This window comes from Convolutriloba macropyga, chromosome 15, assembly GCF_964194025.1.
Source record: "Convolutriloba macropyga chromosome 15, txConMacr16.3, whole genome shotgun sequence".
Classification (NCBI taxonomy): domain Eukaryota; kingdom Metazoa; phylum Xenacoelomorpha; order Acoela; family Convolutidae; genus Convolutriloba; species Convolutriloba macropyga.
Window position 1 is genome coordinate 11813913 of NC_134482.1, and position 23844 is coordinate 11837756.

Genomic DNA, 23844 nt, shown 5'->3' on the forward strand with positions numbered 1-23844 from the left:
ATGACTTAATGACTGGGCTTTATCCGTTTATCCCACTTCTTTTCCGATTTTACTCTTTCGAAAATGACCGCATTCACTGTATTACGTATTTCAATGGGCCAAAGAATTTAAAATCGATTTAGTCGAAACAGTGAGTGAGGTTAGTCACGAGTCAAACGTGAAAATCGTGACTTCTGTAACACTTGATCAAAAGGTAAAGAGAATAAAAAGAGCGCTTAAAAGTAGCCGTTGAGAGGCTTCAGACGGCTATTAATAAGATCTTATTTTGTAGACTAAGCGATTATAAAACAAGAAAAAACATGCAAGAATCCAAAATTTTTTTTTATTCTTGCAAGTTTTTCTTGTGTTATTATCACCTTTGGAAAGTGTCAAAAAATAACTTATATTTACTCGATTTACAAGTTTAATTGACTTATTTCCTAGTAGCAACCTATGATACTAAATGACTAGATAACAAAAACAACCAATTTTCGCAAAACTCAAAAAACATCAAAACTGCAAAAATCATAAAAAACATCAACTAAATCCTCATTGGCAGCCCATAAGACCTGTCATTGAAGGAGCTAAAGCAAAAAGACTAAAATCAGTACAATAAATACTCGCAAAACTGAAACAAAATTTTCAGAACAAATGGGGTCAAAGTCATGCACACCAATAGCAATGAACTCCAACCATTGAATAGGTGCAATTTTGCTTCTGTGGCAACCCTTAAGACCTGTCATTGCTAATACTACGTGCAAAGACAACAGAATAAAAACGTAAAAATCAAATATTCACTATAATTTTAAAACAAATAGTGTCATAGTATCAAAAAGCATCACCCGCCCGATGATGAAATAAAAAAAAGCAAATAAGTTCAATTCGAACACATATGTATCATTTAGGAGCATTCAACAGAAAAAACACTCAACAGAAAACAGAAACCGAATTGCTACACGTAAAAATTCACTTTTTGCATAATCACGTTGAGAGGATGACGGCGGCAATTAAAAATCATACTGAGAAGCTGACGGCGGGAAAAAACAGTCAAATTGCAGCATTAGAACAAGAGCAAATTTTTATTCAAACACCGTTCTCTCACTCTACCTTAAAAATAGAGTGAAAAAATAGAGTCTCATTTTCAATATGATTTTCCAACAGAAATAACACTGGAAACAGAAACCGAAATGCTGTAAGTAAAAAATTCGCTTTCAATAATGCTGAACGTAAATTTGCATAATAACGTTGAGAGGTTGACGGCGGCTATTAAAAATTGTATTGAAAATGAGAGGCTGACGGCGGAAAACATAGTCAAATTCACTATTATTTTAAAACAAATAGCATCATAGTATTAAAAAGCATTAGCTGCTCATTGATGAAATCAAACAATTGCAAATAAGCTCAATTAGAAAACATGTATCATTTAAGAGCACTCAACAGAAGAACATAGCCGACAGATTGCCGGAAAATAGCCGCGATAAACGCTTGTGGCCTTCCATGAATTGGAACAACTAAAGAAATAAGATAGACAGATCAATCACTAGCCCTTTAATAGACCACTGGACTTTTTGGGTTAGATTCGGATTGTCAATTTTATGACACATACGGTCTAAAAGGAAAAGGCCCTAAAACAGCTTTTTCAAAATTTATTTTTGAAATCAAAAACTCAAGACTTAACTAATACTCAAGAATTAGGGCAAATAAATTTGGCACTAGTAAATGTTAATAAAATTTAAAGTTCCATAAGTGAGCTGAGAAGTCATTTTTTAGTGAGCTAAGTCACACAATTGACCTAAAAGCAGAAATGACGTCACGCAAAGTCAATTCCAAGAAGTCAGGTCATAAGAATCATCGATGGAGAGGACGAATTAAAAACATAGCGTGCATAATAAGTTGAGAGGCCGACGGCATCTATTAACAATCATATTGAAAATGAGAGGCTGACGGCGGGAAAAAACACAGTGAAATTGCAGCATGTGAACACAAGAAAATTTTTGTTTAAACAGTTTGCTCAATCTATCTTAAAAGTAGAGTGAAAAAAATTCACAGCGCAAAACTAGTCACGTTTTCGCTCCAATTCCTGTTTCCACATGACCAAAATCAATTCTCCAACTAGACTTCAAAAATCATGCAAATGTGCGAGGAGATCTGAAAAAAGACAACGTCAATACAATTCAAATTCTTTTATTTTTAAAAAAAACAAGATAAGTCCAATAACGGGCCAAGTTATTGCTTTGCGGCTATAAAAAAAATTTTAAAACTGCAAACGCAAATTTTAATTTGAAAACAATCAAACACAGGAACGTGATAAAAACTTTATTCATTACTTACGTATTTCGTGAGCTAAACTCATGGCGTAGTTGTCAAACCCTGTCATCCACTAAATATTACACTTAAGATTACAAAATTATTTTAATAAGTTTTGCTATTATTAACCCTTTACCGAATTAGGAAATAAAGCCTCCTTCTTGCGCCGAAAAACTCATCTTTACAGTCTAATAGCGATCACTGTGAAGCTCTCTTCTATTACTCTTTTCTATGAATGGATTCAAGTCAAATGGATTCAAGTCAAAAATTGTCACACTAGAAAACAAATTATTATTGGATCACAATAAGCGGAATACCAGCCAGAGAACTAGTCAAAATTTTCGGTTACCTATGACGGTCCCCAGACCAGCAGCATTTCCCATTCCAGTGTCAGAGGGAGTGTCTCCTACAACTGCTATCCTCTCTGGTGGGCAGTTGAACAACTTCCCCAGATATCTACATAAACATCAGTTTTATTTCTACGACCAGTTACTTGTCAAAGACTTTCGTAAACTTTATCTACTTGTTTCAAAAAAAATCTCAAAATCAAAACTTAACATATATCAATTACCTTTACGTTATCCGAAATTTCAATGACAGTTTTAATTTTAAATTTCAGTTTTCTTGCCAAGATCTTTTTACACGTTGTAAATTCAATAAAATTTCAATAAAACCTTCTCAATATGTGCTGTTTATTCATTTATAATTCTTTAAACTTTCTCAATATGTGATGTTTATTCATTTATAATTCTTAACACTACATTGCCTTTAAACTATTTTCTATATTTTATAGTTCATACTAGGAATCAACAATCTTTTTTCTTGATGTGCGATGACGTGATATACTGAAATCTTCAGATCAAAATTGTGAGAATAGAACGTACTGAGCATTTGCTGGATGTGGTTTTGGTTTAGATATGGCATCATCCCCACACACAAGTGCTCCAATATCAGGCAGAAGTCCCATGTCCTGTAGAGCCTGAGTTGTACATGCTCTGTTGTCAGAGGTACAAATGGCCACCTAAACACAAATAAATAACCTGCTCTTCTTAACAATTTAGTCAAAAAGTATTCTAAACAAAAACCAATTTTGAAAGCACTCGAGGCTCCGAAAATTTCACACCACCTCCACATTTTTAAAACCCGCGAATGGCTATGTTATCTCGTGGATGTACATTGTTGTCGACGTGAATATTTCAACATAGCCGGTAAATTGCCGGATAAGAGCCACCATTGACCCATTTGACGCCAATTGGGACTGGAACAGAAAGAGAAAGAAAGATTTAAAGATACAAAGAGTTCCCGTTTTGTGTGATCTGTGGTGAACACAGTACAATTTGATGTTGCTTAGCCTATATTGCTAATGTTACTAACCAATTAGTAATTGATTTTATTTGAATCAGCAATGCAACTGCAGTAATATAGCCGATATAGAGTTACAAACGTCTACAGCGAACGTCAAAAATTTGACCGGACAGATTTGCAACCAATGAAACTATCTATGCGGTGTGAAGCTTTCCTGGTCATAAGTCAGTTTTTACAGACTCCATTCTGCCAAAACGCAGACCTATTAATCGCCAGTATTGATAGATTGATTTAAAAATCCTTTAGTTTAGGAGGCCTCGCCTGAATTGCTATATTCAGAGCGGATGACGATTTGCTTGGACGACATCATTCGGTTACTGTTTCACTTTGACTTTTGATGAAAAACAACACTTCTTTCAAGACACTAAGACAAAGATACTCAATATTTTAAATGAATTTAACCATACCGCTACAAACGCTGGGTGAATTGCTCTCGTATGACAGGCGCAGCTGGATTCTGTTAGTGCCTGCGGGAGGTGCAGTAATTTAATTAGTAGACCTCAAATTGTATTATTGTTCCAAAATTTTGTCATAATGGGGGAATATATGCGAGGCTGGCCTTTCCTTCTTCAGTCATACCTTCACTTTTTGTTTACATATCGTAGAGAAAAGAAAAAAAACATCATTTTGTAGCCCTCAGGATCTAGTCTTAATTTATAAAAAAAATTATCAGAAACTTGAAAAAGGGGGAACACTAAATTTCGAAGGAAAGATCTAAAAGAAAAAACATTACTGAAGGGGGGGGGGAGGAGGAGGAGGAGGAGGAGGAGGAGGAGGAGGAGGAGGAGGAGGAGGAGGAGGAGGAGGAGGAGGAGGAGGAGGAGGAGGAGGAGGAGGAGGAGGAGGAGGAGGAGGAGGAGGAGGAGGAGGAGGAGGAGGAGGAGGAGGAGGAGGAGGAGGAGGAGGAGGAGGAGGAGGAGGAGGAGGAGGAGGAGGAGGAGGAGGAGGATGAGATGACAGATTGCGTTGAAATTTAAAGTAAAAACTATTGGAAAATAGATGGCTTCAGGCAATTTATAGCTCTCAGAATGGCCAAAAATTAACTTTAAAAATATAGAACTAAAACTGTGTTTTCTTTAAATCTAGCTGCTAGCACATCTGCATTATGGGCCCGTTATGCTCTTGAAATCAGAATTTTTGGAAGAAAATTCATTTCAAATTTATGTTTTAATTACCGACACAATATCCCCAAGAATTCCGCACCAAGTTTTCCATATACAACAAGCGATGATTTTTGTGTCGCGGCTTTAAATGTAAGGTAGGGGTGTATGTATTGAGTGCGTATGTGTCGTGTGTTAGTAATGTGTGTGGTATGTGTAAGAGCAAGAGAGGTAGCGAGTTAGTCTGAGAGAGTTAGTTACTTTGAATGTTGGACACAAATAGAGGCAGAAACTGTCAAAATCATAAATAATAGAAAAATTATATTTGTTACAAATTGTGGTTTCAAATTTGTCCAAAACCAATGTTCTGTTTATCAAATTTCGCTGGTAACACATCAGCAAGATTTTCACTTCAAAATTTAGTCCACACGTAGTTTTGTAGAAGAAAGGCGAAGAAGACGTAATCGAACATGACGTAACTTGAGTAAAGATCAGTTGCCAATGTTTTTTTGGTATGTGTATCGTGTGTGTGTGCTTCAATTTGTACTACACTTATCGTTCTAGAGTATGTGAAGGAGTTTTCGTTTCTGTCTGCCGAAAAAGACGACACATTTTTTGGTTCAAAGAGTACAAGTACTTTTCTCCAATGCATACAAGTTGCATGCAGATACTCCCAACGGTACCTCTGACAGAAATAAATGGTTAGGCGAGATCAAATAAGATCAGTTTCTCAAACCCAGATCAGATTGCCTAAAATTTTACAACAACAAAAAAAGAGTGGGTGGACACAATAGCAACAATTCAGTTAAATTCACACCTTATGAATGATCTTCACCCTTTCCCGATTAATTAGTAGCAAAGTACACATGCAAACTCGCAATTTTCGAAATTGAGCTGTCAAAAATTAACTATAAGTTACCTTCGCGTCGACAAAATGTCAAATAGAAACTTATCTTAGACCAATTATTTACACGAAATGAACATACGAAGAGCATTCATTAAAGACGAACAGCGTTCCACAAAATATCAGTCAGATATAATGATCTCGCCACGTTTCAAATTCCCACCTTAATGTTGAACTTTTTCAGAAGTTTGAACAGCAGCAGAACATCTCCAATGGGCGACACAATAGCATCATCATCATGCGCATCTTCTTTATTCACTCTTTCCTTCTCCCTCCCTCCTATGCTAATAGATTTCTGTTTTGGTCCTAGATTGCTCTTCATGCCTCCTACCCAGTTGTCATTTACGATCTCGTGTGCTTCCGTCTCCGAATAGCCGTATTGAGACACTAGCATGTTCTCCAGAGCACGTTTGCACATTGTCATCGTGTCTTGGGCTTAAAACAAAAAATATCAATTTAATTATATGAAATTTTCTCTTCATTTTCTTTAAAAAAAAGTTTTCTTTTATTGATCGGGTTTGATATTATTTCTTTGTATTCATTAATTGAAATACTAAAAAAAAGTAACTTGATGCTAATATGCGCAAGTTAGTTATTAAATTGTCTTAAAAATCTTGTTTAAATAAGGGGGACTAAACCATATCATTTTAAAGCAATTCACTTTATAAGTGCTTTGAAAAGTTAGTAACATAGAAGCACACAAATGAAAAAAAGAACCTAATAATCAAAAATGGCAAATTGCAATGTCACCCCCAAATCCCAAAAATTCCAAATCAGCCTTTAAGAACAGATTCTCAAACAAAATCCGACAGAACATTTTCAACCTGTCACTCACTATATGCAATTATTCTTCCACAAATCATTTTATGTCGACATATCTCAAATACGCTAAAAAATCGACAAACTATGAGCGGTTGGCTTTTCCCCAAAAAAACCATCATAACATTTTTAACATAGGATATCTACCAAAACAAAAGAAAGAGCGATTCTTTCGATCTCAACTGGCATCAACACAAAGATAAAAACCCAAAACATTAACCTTCACATCCATGAAAACTGAAGTACGACGAAAACAAAATGCGCAAAAACTTGCAATTTAAAAACTAAGTTTAATTTCTGCAGCTAGGATCAAACCGTTGTCGCATAAACCATAAAGCCAAAGACGTAAAGTAATTTTAATATAAATAACCAACTTCGGTAGTAACCAACCGGCTGGGGCTTAGGTCTGCCAAAATTGTGGGCAGGTGTTGGGCGAGTGTGTGTGTGTCGGGGGTGAGGTTCAAATTTTTAAGAACCAAAACAGCCCTTCACACCATGAAATTGTCTCTTCAAAACGGTTTTGGTGAATCGCATACTTTGAGACTAGAAAGGCGTTAGGCTATAAGAGAGCTGCTCGGCCACTTAATGCCTTCTGGGCTTAACCTGTTTATCTCGTTTTGGAGAACGAAAAATTAAAAGGGTCAGACAAAAATTGGTCAAGCGAAAAATCGCATTGAAAACACCACAGGAAAAATACAATTGCAACAAATTTTATTTGAGAGCAATTAAAAACACGTTGAAACAATTTATATTATTTAAAATTTTTACTTTCAACTATAAAAACACAATTAAGGTTTTAATGCACTGATTTAATGTTTTTAAGTTTAACTTAATGAGACGGGATGGGAAATTTTGAGAAATGAGTTAAAACATCAATTACAACGAATCTTAGACTTTTCCATTTTCAAAACTTCAAAACTTTGGGGCTTCAAAACTTCAGAACTTTTTAGGACAGCACATTTGCTCTGAACAGAACATTTTACATTCTACTTTTGACATATCACAAATGAAACAACACTTTTGACATATAAACAAAGTCAGAACAACTCAGCTTGCCAGAGCCATAGAAAAATAAGAACAACTGAATGTGTTAAAGCTACAAGATAAACTAGATAAATTGTCTTTCACGTTGAAAGTTTTCGAATACAAATAAAAACAAACAGCTAAAAAACGTTTATTATGGTTTTCATAAAAGAAAGAAATTGGGCTGTTTCTTAAAGTGAAACAACAATTGAGCCAGCCCAGGAGTACTCAAACCTTATAAGAATGATACGTTAAAACCACTTTGCATTTGATTTCATTTTTTTTTCCACTGTAAACAACATTCGGAAGTAATATATGACAAGCAATTTTGCAAAAAAAAACAGATAGATATAACAGAAATATGAAATATCAGATTTGAATTGAATATTTCTGATATGCAGAAAAATCAAATTGCGCACTAAATTTATTAGAATCGCGGTTGCCATCTGATTTTCAAACAACAATTTTTTGATGTGCACCTCAGTTATTTTTCAAGCTTCATTTCACAATGGACTACGCCGGAATATTTTCAAAAGGCCAATCGTTCGCAAAAAACGGAATTGCATTTGTCTATGATGATAGTAAAAAGGCCTCAGAAAAGTCGAAGCTTGTGTAAACATGATAATTTAATATATATAAAATAAGGATTGTCATACGGCTGGAAGCAGCAATAACAAATCTTCAGATTTTTTGGCCAGAAACAACGTACGACAAGGACCCTTTGAGTAAAGACCCGATTTAAATGTTGGAACTCATCATTACACAAACCACTGTAATTTATTTTTAACAGCTACTTCTAAAGGCACTGTGGCATTTCCTAGTGTTAGTGGATTGCTGCTGACGTTTGCTATCAATTTCTAGGCTAACTACCGTTACCTTTATAGCAATTCTGATACAAAAGTTTGCTCCAAGTGCAGAGTTCAGGAGAAAAATGTTTAAAAAGTCATTTTTTTCAAAAAAAAGTCACTTCGTAGAGCTATATAGACCCAATAATCCCAATGGGGAAACATACCGAATATTTCACCCCTTTTGTGGAAAAATTGCCAGACCGACTACTTAGCATAAAATATACGTCAGATTTCAGAATTTATAAAAATTGATTTACCAACTTTTAAACGGAAAATTATCTCATTTGGCTATATCTCAGCGGACCGTGGCACTTGATATAAAACCAACATCACAACCACCATGGGATTAAATTATTATTTTAAATGTGCTAAAACATCCTTGTACTATCAACCGCTAATTTTTAATCGGCTTAGTGAACGAAAAAATCAAAGGCAATAAATTGGATATTATAGCATTGGGTATTTTGGCATCGGGTAAATTTTATTATAACCAGAGCCAACTAGTGTGTGGTAGTGTAATGGTAGAAACTGCTGGAGGTAAAACTGACTTCACGAAATTTTTCTGCATGCAATTTCTATATTTATTAGCCAATCAGAAGCTGCAAGCTTGATAGACATGAAGAAAAGAGGTTGAAGACAAGTGAATGGAGAAGTGGTGCACGAAGAAAGCTAAACACACATTCAAAATTAGTTCCCGAGTGAATTCATACAGATTTTTGCAAAATCCTAGTTCTTCAAAAAAAGATTGACCGCTTTTAAAAAAGTCCGAAAAGAGGTCCAACAAAAAATCTCAGAAGATTATTGCGAAAGTAGAAGTTTTCCACCCTGTTAGTGTTACTTACATACTTTCTGCCCTACAAATAGGCACACATACATCATAAAGTTTTCCGACTACAAACAGAATAATTCGAGATTTAAATAATTCGTCTGTGGGTCGGTTAAAATTTCACACTTTCGGTTTCGATATCAGTTGCTGGCAGAATTTTTGCAACATTTTCCAATAGAAACGTTAGAAATCCGTCAACATTCAAGTCGGGTTATAAGGCTGGAGTCAGAGCCTGAAATCTTATATGACGAACATCTAGAGTTCAAATAACATCGTCAATCAAACGAGACAACTACAAAACATGTGAGGAAAACGTGAGATTAGTCGCGTGCAATCTACATCAGACACATTGTTAACTATAAGGCTTCATTCCCCTTGAACTCGCATTATCGAGAAACACAGAAGACTTTTGTGGCCACAATTTGTTGCAGGGCAAGGCAGAATCTAGTTATTGATTATTAGGCAGAGATGAAGGGAAATGATTGGGCCATACTTATTTCATGACTTCCTGAAACCAAAGCCAGCATTCAGAGAACTTTTATAAAATTAGTCAACTGGTTCCTCCCCTGTGTTCTTTTTAAGACGAAATTATTTAGCCGAGAAATAAGTGTTGCAATCATCTAAACATCTGTTAAGGTGAGTGAATTCATGATTGAGGTTGCATTCACCGAACGATTAATTAGCACATATACGTTTGTGCTTTCCGCTAGGACATACTTTAAATACTTTGAAGAAATGTTCAAACCAGAAGCATTTGCTTTCTCTGATGGTCTGCATTGAACAATTAGTCTTAATTTCAAACAAAATTTTTCTAAGGTGATTGACTCTTTGGAAGTATCATACAGCAACATTTCAGCCTTAGAGCCATCATTTTCAAGCCGTTATAATCTTAAACTTAACAAAAATTTGGATTTAGCCTTTGTTAAAAGCCATTTGAAAAGGTGGATTTTTCAGTTTGTGCGTTTGGGGGCGGGGGGGGGGGTTAAACGGAAACGGTCCGAAAAGGCTATTTGAAAATGTGTAGTCAATTAACCTAGGATGGAACCGGGCACGAATTTGTTCCTGACACTGTCGAAACCCATCAAGTCATGAATGGCGTCTCCAGGAACTTTCCTGCCTGTGCTCTTCTCAAAGTTCTCAACCAGCTGCAGAAGCCACGGAGACCACATGGAATGGAAATCAACCAGAGTGCCATCCTATAAAGACAAGTAGTAAGATATGGGCCTTTGGCCAGAGCCAACCAAAACGTGTTATAGATATTCGATCAATATGCAGCTTCCCCAAGCAGAAATTTCGCCTTAAAATGACCTCATAGCTATTACATAGTACTAGTAACATCAAAATGCTAGCCACAGTTTGATCGCAAAATGGTACAACTTGGATTCGTACCTGACGAAGTTATCATAAATGAATTATTTTATGGTTCTACTTTTTTTCACCCCGATCCATTTAACCTTGCATATTTTAACCCCGTATCTTTTAAACCTTCTATCAATTAACCCCTATATAATTTCACCCCTCCATCATTTCATCCCGCCAACTCGCAGTCGACATTGAAGGCATATTTTGTCATAGTTAAGTAGATAACTTAATCCCATGTTCGGTTGTGATAGTTTGATATCAAGTCCCATGGGCCTCTAAGGCATGGCCATGGCCCTCGAGGCATGGCCAATTGATTATATTCCTAAATTAATAGTCCTTATTTTACAAAAGATCAAAATCGGGGTTAAATGATGAGGGAAATGATAGAGGGTTGAATAAATCGGGGTTAAATGATAGAGGGTTAAATAAATAGGGGTGAAAAAGCGGGACGCCTTATTTTACACTGGCATAATGATTAAGGAAAAGCATAACTGGGAAGTAAAAGATTATTAACAAACGCAAATTGTTGAAAGAGTAAAGAAATAATTAAGTCAGTCAAGGACAGGGTTTTCAAACAAAAAACACTTTAATTCCATCCAAATTCTCAGTATCTAAAAATACCTTTAGTTCAACATCGAGGTTTTGCGCTTCGGTATCAATTTCAATTTCTATAACAGGAATTCTGCGTGAATTTCAAGGACATTGTTGCTGTTTTGTCATTCTCCATTCGAGAGAGAAAATCTGCAGCATAATCGGCGCATCCTGGACTGTGCGCAATTACTATGTTGGAAATGTCAGAGGCGAGTATTTTCAAGAGTATTGTCAGTTAGTATAATTACTTGTTTACTTGACCCCCCATATGCAGTGTGAAAAGTAGTCCAGTTCATAGTACAAAGCTAGGACCTCTTTGTAGTAGATAGAAAAATTTAATTGCATTGCAAGTGCGATCCAAATGATAAAGGCACGTATATATTATTTTCATTCTTTCCACTTTCATTCACGTAGTCTTCCATAGAAAACTTTAATTGCATTGCATTAAACAAGTGCGATCCAAACGATAAAGGCACGTATATTTTCTTTTCATTCTTTCCACTTTCATTCACGTAGTCTTCCACCACAAGTACAAAACCTGCGCCGTGATAAATAGCGTCACAAAGAAGTACCTAGTGTAGGCCCGGTTTTGGTAGTCGCAACGTTACGTCGGTGGCTTCCATCAGGCCCTTTTTTTACTACGTCTAATGCTTTTACATGTTCTGTTGTTTCAATTATTGAACAATCATCCTTGAATTATTGAAAAATCATCAATCATCAGGAGCTTAAAAAAGGCATTAGTTTCTCGCCCAAACTAAGGATGTAGTTACAAAAGAATGCGTGAAGCCTATTATCTCTTTAATTGCTTTGTTGTTTTTGGAATTTTGAAATTATCATGACATTTGGATATTTTCGTTTTTTGATATTTCTTCTGCAGTGATGTTATTTCCGAGGATTTTCATTGTATCTGTTGCTATCTCACATTTTTCGGGCGACAGTTTTAAACTCGATTGACGTAAAATTATTTCTGATAAAAATGGTACCCATTGTTCAAAGTTTGTTACTACTTTAATAATGTCATCCATATACTGGGTACAATGCCCTTAGGCTAAGCATGTCTAACGAAAGCACTAAATCCGCTTACAGACTTAATCAACCCTTGGGCAAGAAATTTGTACGCATAAGTTCACGAAGCAAAATTAAATTCCAAAAGTTGCACTGATACATCGTCTGCCATTTGCACGCAATGGTATGTTTAGGAACAATCAAGTTTCGTAAACAGCTTCTTCCCGGCGAAAAAGTTTATTGCATCTCTCATGTTTGAGATGGGGAAAAAATGAATTCAGATAATCGCTTTTGAGCAAGTGGTTTACTCTTAAGTCATTAATAGTCTAAGTCTTCCTGAGTTTTTTGTTGCACGAAGAGGGGGCTACCGTATTTTGATTGCAACGAAGTTGTTATTGGTCAGTAGTCATGCATTTATGCTAATTTTACCTGCAGTTCGTTTCTCAGACGGATCGGTTTTCTTCGTAAATTGGTATAATTCTTTCTGGAGTCAATTTTAGTTTCAAATGTGTTATATCTAAAATCAAATCGGTGTTTTGCAAAGATATCACTAAATTCAACTAAAATCGTCTACTACAGCTTTTTGATCATCATTCAGGGCCGATTTTTCCCACGGCAACTTGTTCAAAAACGTGATATCCTGATAATTACCCTTTGGATCTAGTTTCTCCATTTCTTGCAGTTTTAACAATTGTTCAAACACTTCTCTCTGCAAAGGCGACAAGTTTGTCGGGCCAAGGCACGTCTCAGGTGCTGAGAATCACAATTTCACAAATTCGGGGGCCAGGCTTGTTGGTTGCGCTTTTCGATTTCGGGTAATTGACTTGGATTAACTGGTTAAATAATTTCTGCACATTTTTGCAACATTTATCAGTTGAGGATCTACTTCTAATAACTTATCGGCTTGATCAGACGTTAGGGATGAGAATTTGGCAATTTCTTTGCCTTTATTAATGGTGACTTGGTGTTCAGTGATATTCAAGAGATATATATATATATATATATATTCAGGAGATATATATATATATATATATATATATATATATATATATAATATATATATATATATATATTATATATATATATATATCTCCTGAATATATATATATATATACATATATATATATATATATATATATATATATATATATACATATATTTTTCTCAGCAACCTTACTTAGGAAGGACGTTAATATTACGTCACTTTCAAAGATTTCATATACAACTATTACTCCACAAAGGTCAGTCAATGACTCATAATTGTCTGGGAGCTTGCATTCCAGGACAGGACTGCTGGTTGCTTTGGTGGAAATACTCGCTTTTTCTGGTTATAAACTCCACACGATTTCCGCTTAACTACACTTCTGGGTTGATTTTCTGGCTTGATTTAAATTGTTTGCAATGTGTGGTCAGGGAACTTAATGTAGCTTTGTCCTGGACAGATGCTAACTTTATGTGTACCGAAGAATGGGTTGCCTAATATTACAGGAGTTGTGACAATTAAAACAAGGAATTCTTCAGTGAATGTTTTTGTGCCCAACTAAAATGTAACGTTAATTGCTTTATCGATTTTTACTATATTTCCGTTTGCCATTTTAAATTTATCTAGATCAGCCTTTTCAATATCTGTCATTGAATTAATATTGTTTTTAATCAGTTCCTTGTAAAGATCAAGCTTATCAAGCTTGCAAATGCTCCTGTATCAATTAATGCGCGTCTGTCTAATTCTTCACTAAATTTAACTTTAACAAAGGACAATATTCGGCCTCTATTATTGGAGAACAGGCTGAAAAATTGCTGAAAACTTTTTGCTGGCTTTAGCTTGCGCTGAGGCACTTGTGTTGGGGAATGAACATATTTCTTGACTTTATTTTTCTTACTATTTCTACGCTTTTTACGCTTTTTGGTATTTTCGTTGTAAGCTAGCTCTTTTACTTTATATAAAATAGGACTAAAAGTGCTCCCGTTATGATCATTAAATAAATTTGTGGCTTTCTATATTTTATATTGATTCTGAGGAATGGGTCGCTGTATTATTTTTCGTTGAGTAAAAAGGGAGTTCATACCTTTTTGAACACCATATCGTTCTTGTGATAGGTTTGGGCTATCAAAGACTATTCCCTGTCGAAGCAGATTTTCATGAGTATTTTCTGTTGGGAATTGATAAATAGGTTATTAACATAAGCTGGATGAACAAATGGTGGATTATCTGAAGATTCATTCCAATAATTGCGGGTCTGTGGTTGCTGGTTTTGATAGAACGTTGCTGGTTTCGAATCGGGGTCTAAACTCTCGATGAATATTAGAACGGGTGTGTACTGTTCTTGGAGTCAATAATTGGCTGATGTTGACAATAGTTAGTCTGATAATTTTAATATTGTTGCGGTAATTTGGTCTAGCTCTGCCTTTAGACTTGTGGAGGGTAATGTTGTGTAAAAATAATTACTGGGACTTCTTCTGGCTGCTCAGTTTTAGGTGCTACTTTCTGTTCTAGCTTTTCTCCATTTTTAGATATAACAGTATTGCTTTCAACATTTCTGTGCTTGAGTCTATTCTCAATAAATCCATCACCATAGTACTATTCTCAAATACGCAATTCTGTGATTGCAATTTGTTGGCTGGCTGGAGTACATAATTCATCTATTGCATCCGTTTCTGGCCTTTCTGATAGCTTTGGTTTAAGCCAATTGGGCATAGACTTCATTTGCTTTACTTGCTCATTTTCACTTTATTTGCGCATTATTTGCTCAGAAGCGCTTGCTTTGATCTACGATTTTCTGACTCTTCTATAGCAGAGTCCCCTTCACGAGCAAGCCTACGAGCTGCAACGTAACCTACTCCTGCTGGCTGTACTTAAATTACGGGCTCTGGGTATGCTTTATTGGCTTCTGTTCATAAGAAATTTTTCATTGTATCTGACTTTGGGTTGAACTTTTGATTCTCTAACTTTATTATTGATCTCTCTCAAGTCATCTTGGTTGAATATATTTCTCAGTGCTGTTATACTGTCAGCAAAAATTAATCTGCTGACCTCTGGTAGGGTTAAGAAGTATCTTAAAGCATCTCCTATTAAATTTGGTTTCTGCCTACTGCAATCCCTGCAACTGATTGCTCCCGTTATTAACTGTTCAAATTCTTTAAAACTATTCGTTTCCAATCCAAAGATGGCGTGATGTTGATTTGCGCATGTGTCATTTTGATTGCTACCCATTTGTATTATGCGTTTTTTGTTCAATCAGTCTTATTTCGTTCTAATGTATTAAATCGCACGTTTAACCTAAAGAAGATAGAATAAAGTTAGCACAGATAAACACAATGAGAATAACTAGCTCTGGTCTAAATTAAGAAGTAACACAAAAGATTAAAGGTTCAATTACTAAAGAATTTGCTCGAACATTAGGGAAGATGGGCTTCCTATAAACCTAATGCTTAAAAAGCCAGTCGAATCGTCAGACTATAACGTTGAAGCCGAACTCATATCAATAAAGAGTGCCCCTAAGTGTAGGAAAGTTAGTGAGAACCATGACTGCACAGAACATGTGGAAGCTGCACTCAGATAGGTAACGATAAAATGGCCGAGGCCACCATTTGATTCATTAACCTCAGGAGCCGAATTAATAAATTTAATTTGCCTTTTCTTTATCAATTTTCAAACAAGGGTTGCAGCAATTGGCTTATTCTGAGGTTATCTGATCATCAGTGATAATTTTATCAAGATTATTATTACTGTAAGATTTAAGTTGGTGTCTGATAACGCTAAATTTTTGCACCTTTTGATTTAAGACTTTGCTATCCAATAAATTACAACGTCGTTATTTAGCACATTAATTACAATAGATTCATGGATTGAAGTTGTGGAAGCAGTTACTATTTAAGCTTGTGTTTTAGTAATACTTTGTGTTTACTTAATGTTATTTCCGACGGTATCTTCAACAAAATTGGGAGAAGCACGGCAGTTATTTATGGCTGGGAGAATTTATTATTTAAAAATGGACATAAAGCACCAAAAATTTAATTTGACAAATTATTTCACTCACAATATCTATGTTTGCAAATATCCTGTGTTGTTTTTTCTTCGGTGGCAGATGTGGTTGAGTTGGATCCAGTTATTGCCGACTCAAACTTTTGAATTGTGGTTGCATATAGGCCCCAAAGACACAAACACAGTTTCCACCCAATCTTTTCTCTGTTAGTGATTGTTGTGTTATCATCATGCTTGCAATTGATGTGCTGAATGTTGTTTGAAGCTGCTTTTGGTAATCGAGTAGAAGAAATAAAGGAAACAATCAAATATTGATAAGAAACATCAAATTATGCGAGTAATTAAACGGAATTTTGGTCCGTTAATTTTGGAAACAGTTAATAACTCCTGTTACCATATTACGAACTAAATATTAGAGTTATTATCTCGGTCTTTTGGAGATTAATATTAGGAGTATTTAACTAGAATTATTGCCATTTTACAAGGACAGATTATGGTTGTTTCATAGTGCAATCTGAACAGATATAATTTTAATATGATTAGCTAGTAGTAGCCCTTATTTGAGCGGTTCAGATGGGTGATATATCAACTGGTTGTCTTAAGTTTTAATAGCTGTTCAGTACTGTGGTTAAGTTCCGTCAGTTTCTATTATAACTTTGTTTATTGAAAAGATTTTCCGGTTCAATCTATATTTATTATATCCGAAATTATAAAGAAAATTTTGAGAACAAAAAATTTGCGAGCTTTTTTGATATTTCAAGACGAAGATATCAACAGATTGTCAGGATGGTTCTCTGGTGTTCTAGCAATCGTCGATTCGGCAAAGTTGTACCTCGGGCTGTATTGGTCCTTCGCAAATATTTACTGATCATCAAGTTGGCAAATTTCCGGCTTTTGTACGTTTCTTGATGTTAGTTGAGTACATCAAATTTCCGTACCAGCACCTACTCTATCAGCATAATTACTTCGCCAAGTACTAACTTCTCTTTACTATATTTACCAATTATACAAATCCATCTTCATCGAACTTAAAAGGTAAATACTGAGGCTCTTGTGTACGTAATATGTTTATCAGTAATATATCAATAAGCGGTTGTTTTTAACAAACAAACAAATCAGAGATTACAGTTCCCGATAGAAATACAGACTAAAAATCGCCTTCAGAACTATCTAATTATGAACTAATTTACAGCAATTTATCAGAATTTTTAAAGAAAAACATCACGTAGCTATAAGGCACGAAAAAGGGACGACATTATTGGAATCAACAAAAGCAGAATTAATAATCAAAACAAAGAAAACCGCACCACTAACTCTATAATTAAAAAGAAACAAAACAAAAACTACTAATAACAATATTTTGATTTCTTTTTGACGGCTTCTTCAAAATCAATTTCCCTAATCTATCGTTGCGACGTATTAACGTTCTCAATGAGATGATTTTGAGTCACGATGATGGATGGATTTGCTGTAGTTGCAGTTGTTTACGATGTGAAATAAGATGACGCTTGACTCTCAAAATGGTGCAGACATTCAATGGGACCAGTTTAACAAATAATTCCGGTGTTCCAAATCTACGATTTTCAACATTAGCTGAATTTATTTCCCAAATTTCTCTAAAGCGTTGCTTAAACTTTTAATTGAAAAAAGTCGATTCCTGTTGCTGTGATGTGGTGTTAAACTATTAATGATTACAGCGTGCCAAATAACTAGATCGGATCGCCTATTCAAGGGAGGTTTACTCACTAACAGTTGGAGGTTAAGATTTCAGAGTTGTTGTTTAGGCTGATGCTCTTCTTTGAAAAAGTCTGACCTGTTACTTTAAACATTTGCAGTGTCTGATGAGGTGTCCTGTTCACAGCATGAACAAGACAGCTTAGCTTGCGCAAATGATGAGTAACATGGAAAACAACATCAATCGCGCCTCAAAAATCACTTAACGGGCTCCCAGTTTTTGTTCATTTGTTGATTATTCAATACACGACTTAAATGTCTTTATTAAATAGCAATAAATTGCTGTTTAATACGTTTATCACAACAACTAGGCTAAAGTTACTCAGATACGTACAGTTATTCAGATTACTTTTTTGGTGAAAGTGGTCACAGGTTTTAATTAAAAAAACCCAAAACAATTTGTAACAGACGACCTCAGTTTGTAGCTGCCATACAGATTAAGACAGACTAATGAGATAGAAACGATATGAAAATTGGATTCGCAAAACATCCGGAAATTTTCTATGGAAAAAATCAGAATCTGTTTCACATGCTTGAAAATCAACCTAGAATCAAAATAGAGTGATAAACGAAAACGAAAAAACAGAGTGATTAACGAATGAAAACGAAAAATTTGAAAAACTGGGAATTTCATTCCTTGCTTTCAGCTACAAAAGAAAACGCACGAGATGCGTTTAAAAAACATACACTTCAACCAAACCTCACTGACTGGCTCCGGAAAAAGCAAGCGCACATTAACACTTCAGGATACCCATTTAAAACAATTTCAAGAAAAACACAGCAGGAAAAATTTCACCATGTATATTCGTCAGAATATTTCACTGCAGCAAGTTTTTCAGATTTAACGCTTTAGTAACAAATATATGAGGGAAATTTGCCTCTGGTTTTCTAACTGGCTCTGGTTTTCTATGATCAACTGTATAGAAAACCAGAGCCAGTTATTTTGTAACAAGTTAATTCAACCCAGTACAATAACAAAATCTTACTCTCTAAATTCTAAAACTTCTCCGCTGACTTCTCTTGTTTTCGCCTAAGCATTGAAGAGCAGAGTAAAAATGTAGGCATTAATCCCGGTAAAATAGAAGTGAAAACTAATAATCTTAAATTGTTAAAATCTACACTAACAGTCGTAGTTGCAATCAATTAAAACGGGAAACCATTGAAACGAAGTGTCAACTTTTTTGATGGCTACGACAAAGATATCAGACTCATTTGTTCGCTGTAATTCTGCTAAACAAAATTCGATACTCTGATATCAAAATCGGTTTCCACAGATACAAACAAACAGTAACATCTAACAAAAATTACATTAAAAACTTTGTAAAAGATGAAAATCGAAGCTGGCTTTTGAACCAGGAACTTACTCCACCCCGCAATTTCGGCACATAAAGCAGGGATTAGAAAGGCTCTTAAAAAAACTGCCAAGAGAATCACTCGTTTTTTTGTTTCATATAAAAGACAAAGCGGTCTGAGAAAGTGCTGAGCTCAGAAATTGCAAACTAAGACCGACAGTACCCAAACAAAAAGTACGAACTGTTTTCTTTCCTCCGGTAGATTATGACCATAATCAATATTTAAACACCTCTATAAGGGTATATATTATAATCAAACATCTGCAATACAATACTACCTTCCGGTTCGTAAACGCACCATTCAATTATAAGGATCATGATGATCGATAATGACAATAGCAGCCAATGGATTGGCCTAATGAAATTTACAATTTTGTTTTTTTTCGATTTCAGTTACCTTACTCTAAAAGTCAGCTAATGCGTTGAAACATTTCCTTGTTCATTTGGAATTTTATCGAAAACATGAAAACGGGGGGGGGGGGTAATATATTAGCGGTGGCCGTCACTATAAACTCGCCTCTCTAAGCCAATTTCAAAACATAACGTCTCATTAATATGTCTAACCTTATCAAAAATGATCAGCTCAGGCGGATTGTTCAGTCTGTTCACATGCCGTTCCACATTCAACAAATTCCCAGCGTAAACTTTCTGTAGCCCCGCAGAGGTCTTCAGACTTCTTGCAAGATGATTCCCGGATAGTGATCTGCATCTTGACATTAAATGCCCTCTCATCTTCGCGAGGCAATTTCAAAGAGTGAAGTACCACAATACAAAAGGTTGAACAGTAATACGAAGTTATTCATTTAAGTTACGTATCAAATATTGCACTTCATTTAGTTCTGAAACGATCACAGTCAAGGTTAAAATGGCAAAGTTCAACAGCCCATAATGAAATCATACCACCTCATCATTTCATTTGATTCGTTTTACATTTGATTCGTTTGGTTTGTCTTTAAAATTACCAAGATCATGTGAAAGAGCATGACTGATGGGCAGTGTAAAATATAATGAATTGAATTCCCTGAAAACAGTTCATAATTAAGAACTAAAAAAGTTTTCAAGAGGTACGTCAGATAACCTTTACAGCTTGTTTAGGCTGTATGTGCCTCAACCAAAAATTAAAACATAACCGACTAACGTCGGGCGAATTGCTCTCAAACAACCGGCAAGCGGATGGCTTCGTCAGTAGCTAGCCACGGTTTAGTGAGGCTGGCTTTAGTTTGATTCGACTATGCAACTTTTAGTTTTCTAGCCTTGTTAGTAAATAAATCAAATAAAAGACTGATATTTTAAAAATTGCAAAATATTGCAAAAATTTAAAAGAAGAGCTTCCAGATTTCGCAGTGAAAATGTTCAAAATTATTTTTTGTCTCTGGAGTTATGTCAGGTAACCCATCTGCAAGATTTGAAAAGCTTTGTTGGCCAGTAATGATCGTTAATCTCAGAGGACAAAAAAATCAAAATTTTTTAAAACAATCGCAAACTTTAACAAAATCTTGCTAAAATTCAAGATAATAAATTCAAAACCACTTCATGGTCTCAAGGGACTATCCAGTATCCCTATTTCAAGCTTTTAAAAGTTTCAATGGCTCTTAAAGATCCATAAACTTGGAACATGATAATTATTTTCCGAAAATTTGAAACTAAATTTTATTAAAAAATTGCTAAAACTGTAGTCATTAAAAATATTGATAACCATTCCGTTAACTCTAAACACTATGCAACAGTTTATCATAAAACCTTGGAGGAGGTCCCTAGGTCCCTGGTGGCGGAAAAATGTTTATAAAAAAATAAACAGACTCAAAAAACTTAAAATTGCAAATATTTTTAAAAATTGGTAATATTAAAATCTTGAAAAACAATCCATTACATTAAGAAGCTACGCCGTAACCTATAATCAAACTCCAGGGAAAGTTATGTGGCTCTTGAGGCTGGAGAAACCTTAAAAATGACAAAAAATTTCCAAAATCTTGAAAAATTGCAAGTACCATAAAAAATAGCTAAAATTTGTGATAAATAAAATTGAAAACTAATCTGTGGCCAGAAACCATTTTCCAGTAAATTATTATCAAACCTTAACGGATATCTTCTGTTCGGCTGAAAAACTTAAATAATGAAAATAAATGTCAAAAAAATGAAAAAAAATGCAAGTTTTATTTAAAAATGAAAAATATTCTTGGTTTTGAAATCTTGAAAAACATTCCCTAACATTTAGAAACTATACAGTAATCTAATGTCGAACCCTAGAGGAGGTTACTCGGCTGTTGCGGCTTGAGAAACCTGAAAACCGACAAAATTCGTGAAATTAAAATGTTTAAACCATTCCACTACCACTAGAAACTATGCAGTAACCTATTATAAATCCCAAGAGGAGGTTCCGTGACACCTAGGGCTGAAAAAACTCAAAAAACGACAAAAAATTCGCTTCAAAAACTTGAAAAAAATGTGAAAATTAGTATAAAATTGCGTGTTTTTAGCGATCGATGGTTCGAACGTAGCCACGGGAGGGGGGGGGGGGTGCACCGGGGATCTGATGGGGTGGGAGGGGGTCGGGGTGGGCAACAGTGGGGTTGGGGGCAACAGCGCGGTGGTGGGGGTTGGGCCATTAGTGGGGGGCAACAGGGGGGTGTCTCCAACCTCTAAGAACCGCTCTTCACGCCAGAAGTTCAAGTCTCCAAAACAGTTTGAGCTGAAACAGTAATGAAAGGCTCTAAGAGCACTTAATGCCCGCTGGGCGCTTCCTGTTTATCCCGTTTTTGAGGACGAAAAGTCAAAAGCGCCAGACGAAAAATCAGTCAAGCGAAAAATTGCATAAAAAAGACCGACAGGACTAATATAATTGCTACATACTTTGTTTGAGAGCAATTAATAAAAAAGATACTGTAAAAAAAGTACAGTTTCTATATCACGAAAAAACTTGTTTTTATACCCAACAAAATTTGTTTTCCTAAATAGTTTCAATATCACGAAAAAAGTTTACCACACAAAAATGTTGTTTTCCTATAAACCTTTTATCTCACAAAATTGTTTTCGTATATACCTTCTCCAATATATTTATAAATTTTTCCCGTTTTTAACAATAAAATGCAAACTAATGGCTCAAATATTTGAGCATAAAAATCAGCTTACAGTCATGTCATCAATATGGCGTGAACATTATGATAAAAATAAAGATTGAGCACTCCAATTTGGGAACTTCTGAAGTTAAAATGTTAATTTCAATTTGCATAGAAAAGCGACAAGACAACAGCCAAATAGCATAAAAAAATCATTCACATTCGTGAACTATTTCAAAACCGACTTAATGTCACACGGGCGTGTACAAGAATGAAGTGCAAAATTAAAAAGATAACAGAAAAATAATGTAGTAACATAACGCCGAAGTACTTTAAATATATAGATCTAAAGAATTGGCGATAGGTTGCCTTGATTGCTCGATTATTAATTTTCCGCTGAAGTCTTTTATTAGGGACCTTTACTGCACATATGAGTTCCTTTAACCTTAAACTAATTCAAATTAAACTTAAATTTTTAAGTGCAAAAGTCATTTTATTGCGTGGGGTAAGTCACGTATGATCAAAATCTGCAATACAATACTATCTGCAATACAATACTACCTTCCGGTTCGTAAACGCACCATTCAATTATAAGGATCATGATGATCGATAATGACAATAGCAGCCAATGGATTGGCCTAATGAAATTTACAATTTTGTTTTTTTTCGATTTCAGTTACCTTACTCTAAAAGTCAGCTAATGCGTTGAAACATTTCCTTGTTCATTTGGAATTTTATCGAAAACATGAAAACGGGGGGGGGGGGGGGTAATATATTAGCGGTGGCCGTCACTATAAACTCGCCTCTCTAAGCCAATTTCAAAACATAACGTCTCATTAATATGTCTAACCTTATCAAAAATGATCAGCTCAGGCGGATTGTTCAGTCTGTTCACATGCCGTTCCACATTCAACAAATTCCCAGCGTAAACTTTCTGTAGCCCCGCAGAGGTCTTCAGACTTCTTGCAAGATGATTCCCGGATAGTGATCTGCATCTTGACATTAAATGCCCTCTCATCTTCGCGAGGCAATTTCAAAGAGTGAAGTACCACAATACAAAAGGTTGAACAGTAATACGAAGTTATTCATTTAAGTTACGTATCAAATATTGCACTTCATTTAGTTCTGAAACGATCACAGTCAAGGTTAAAATGGCAAAGTTCAACAGCCCATAATGAAATCATACCACCTCATCATTTCATTTGATTCGTTTTACATTTGATTCGTTTGGTTTGTCTTTAAAATTACCAAGATCATGTGAAAGAGCATGACTGATGGGCAGTGTAAAATATAATGAATTGAATTCCCTGAAAACAGTTCATAATTAAGAACTAAAAAAGTTTTCAAGAGGTACGTCAGATAACCTTTACAGCTTGTTTAGGCTGTATGTGCCTCAACCGCTCAACCAAAAATTAAAACATAACCGACTAACGTCGGGCGAATTGCTCTCAAACAACCGGCAAGCGGATGGCTTCGTCAGTAGCTAGCCACGGTTTAGTGAGGCTGGCTTTAGTTTGATTCGACTATGCAACTTTTAGTTTTCTAGCCTTGTTAGTAAATAAATCAAATAAAAGACTGATATTTTAAAAAT

General features: G+C 35.3%; 1 protein-coding gene across 6 annotated transcripts in view; it reads right to left on the minus strand.

The window, feature by feature from the left end:
• The window catches only part of LOC142354402 (choline dehydrogenase, mitochondrial-like), a 51277-nt gene extending 31221 nt beyond the window's left edge, over window positions 1-20056 (minus strand). For 2 of the 6 annotated variants that reach the window (XM_075406683.1, XM_075406678.1), the window contains exons 1-7: window positions 19762-20056; window positions 10205-10367; window positions 9665-9679; window positions 5819-6090; window positions 3171-3307; window positions 2636-2742; window positions 2311-2322 (exon numbers count right to left, since the gene is read on the minus strand). In XM_075406683.1, coding sequence (XP_075262798.1) covers window positions 2311-2322; window positions 2636-2742; window positions 3171-3307; window positions 5819-6090; window positions 9665-9679; window positions 10205-10367; window positions 19762-19929 — 874 coding nt within the window. In that variant the 5' untranslated portion in view covers window positions 19930-20056. Of the gene's footprint in view, window positions 1-2310; window positions 2323-2635; window positions 2743-3170; window positions 3308-5818; window positions 6091-9187; window positions 9200-9664; window positions 9680-10204; window positions 10368-19761 lie in introns of all 6 variants that reach the window. The other 4 variants (XM_075406684.1, XM_075406680.1, XM_075406679.1 and 1 more) reach the window with 3 other exon arrangements.
• Window positions 20057-23844: the final 3788 nt, after the last annotated feature.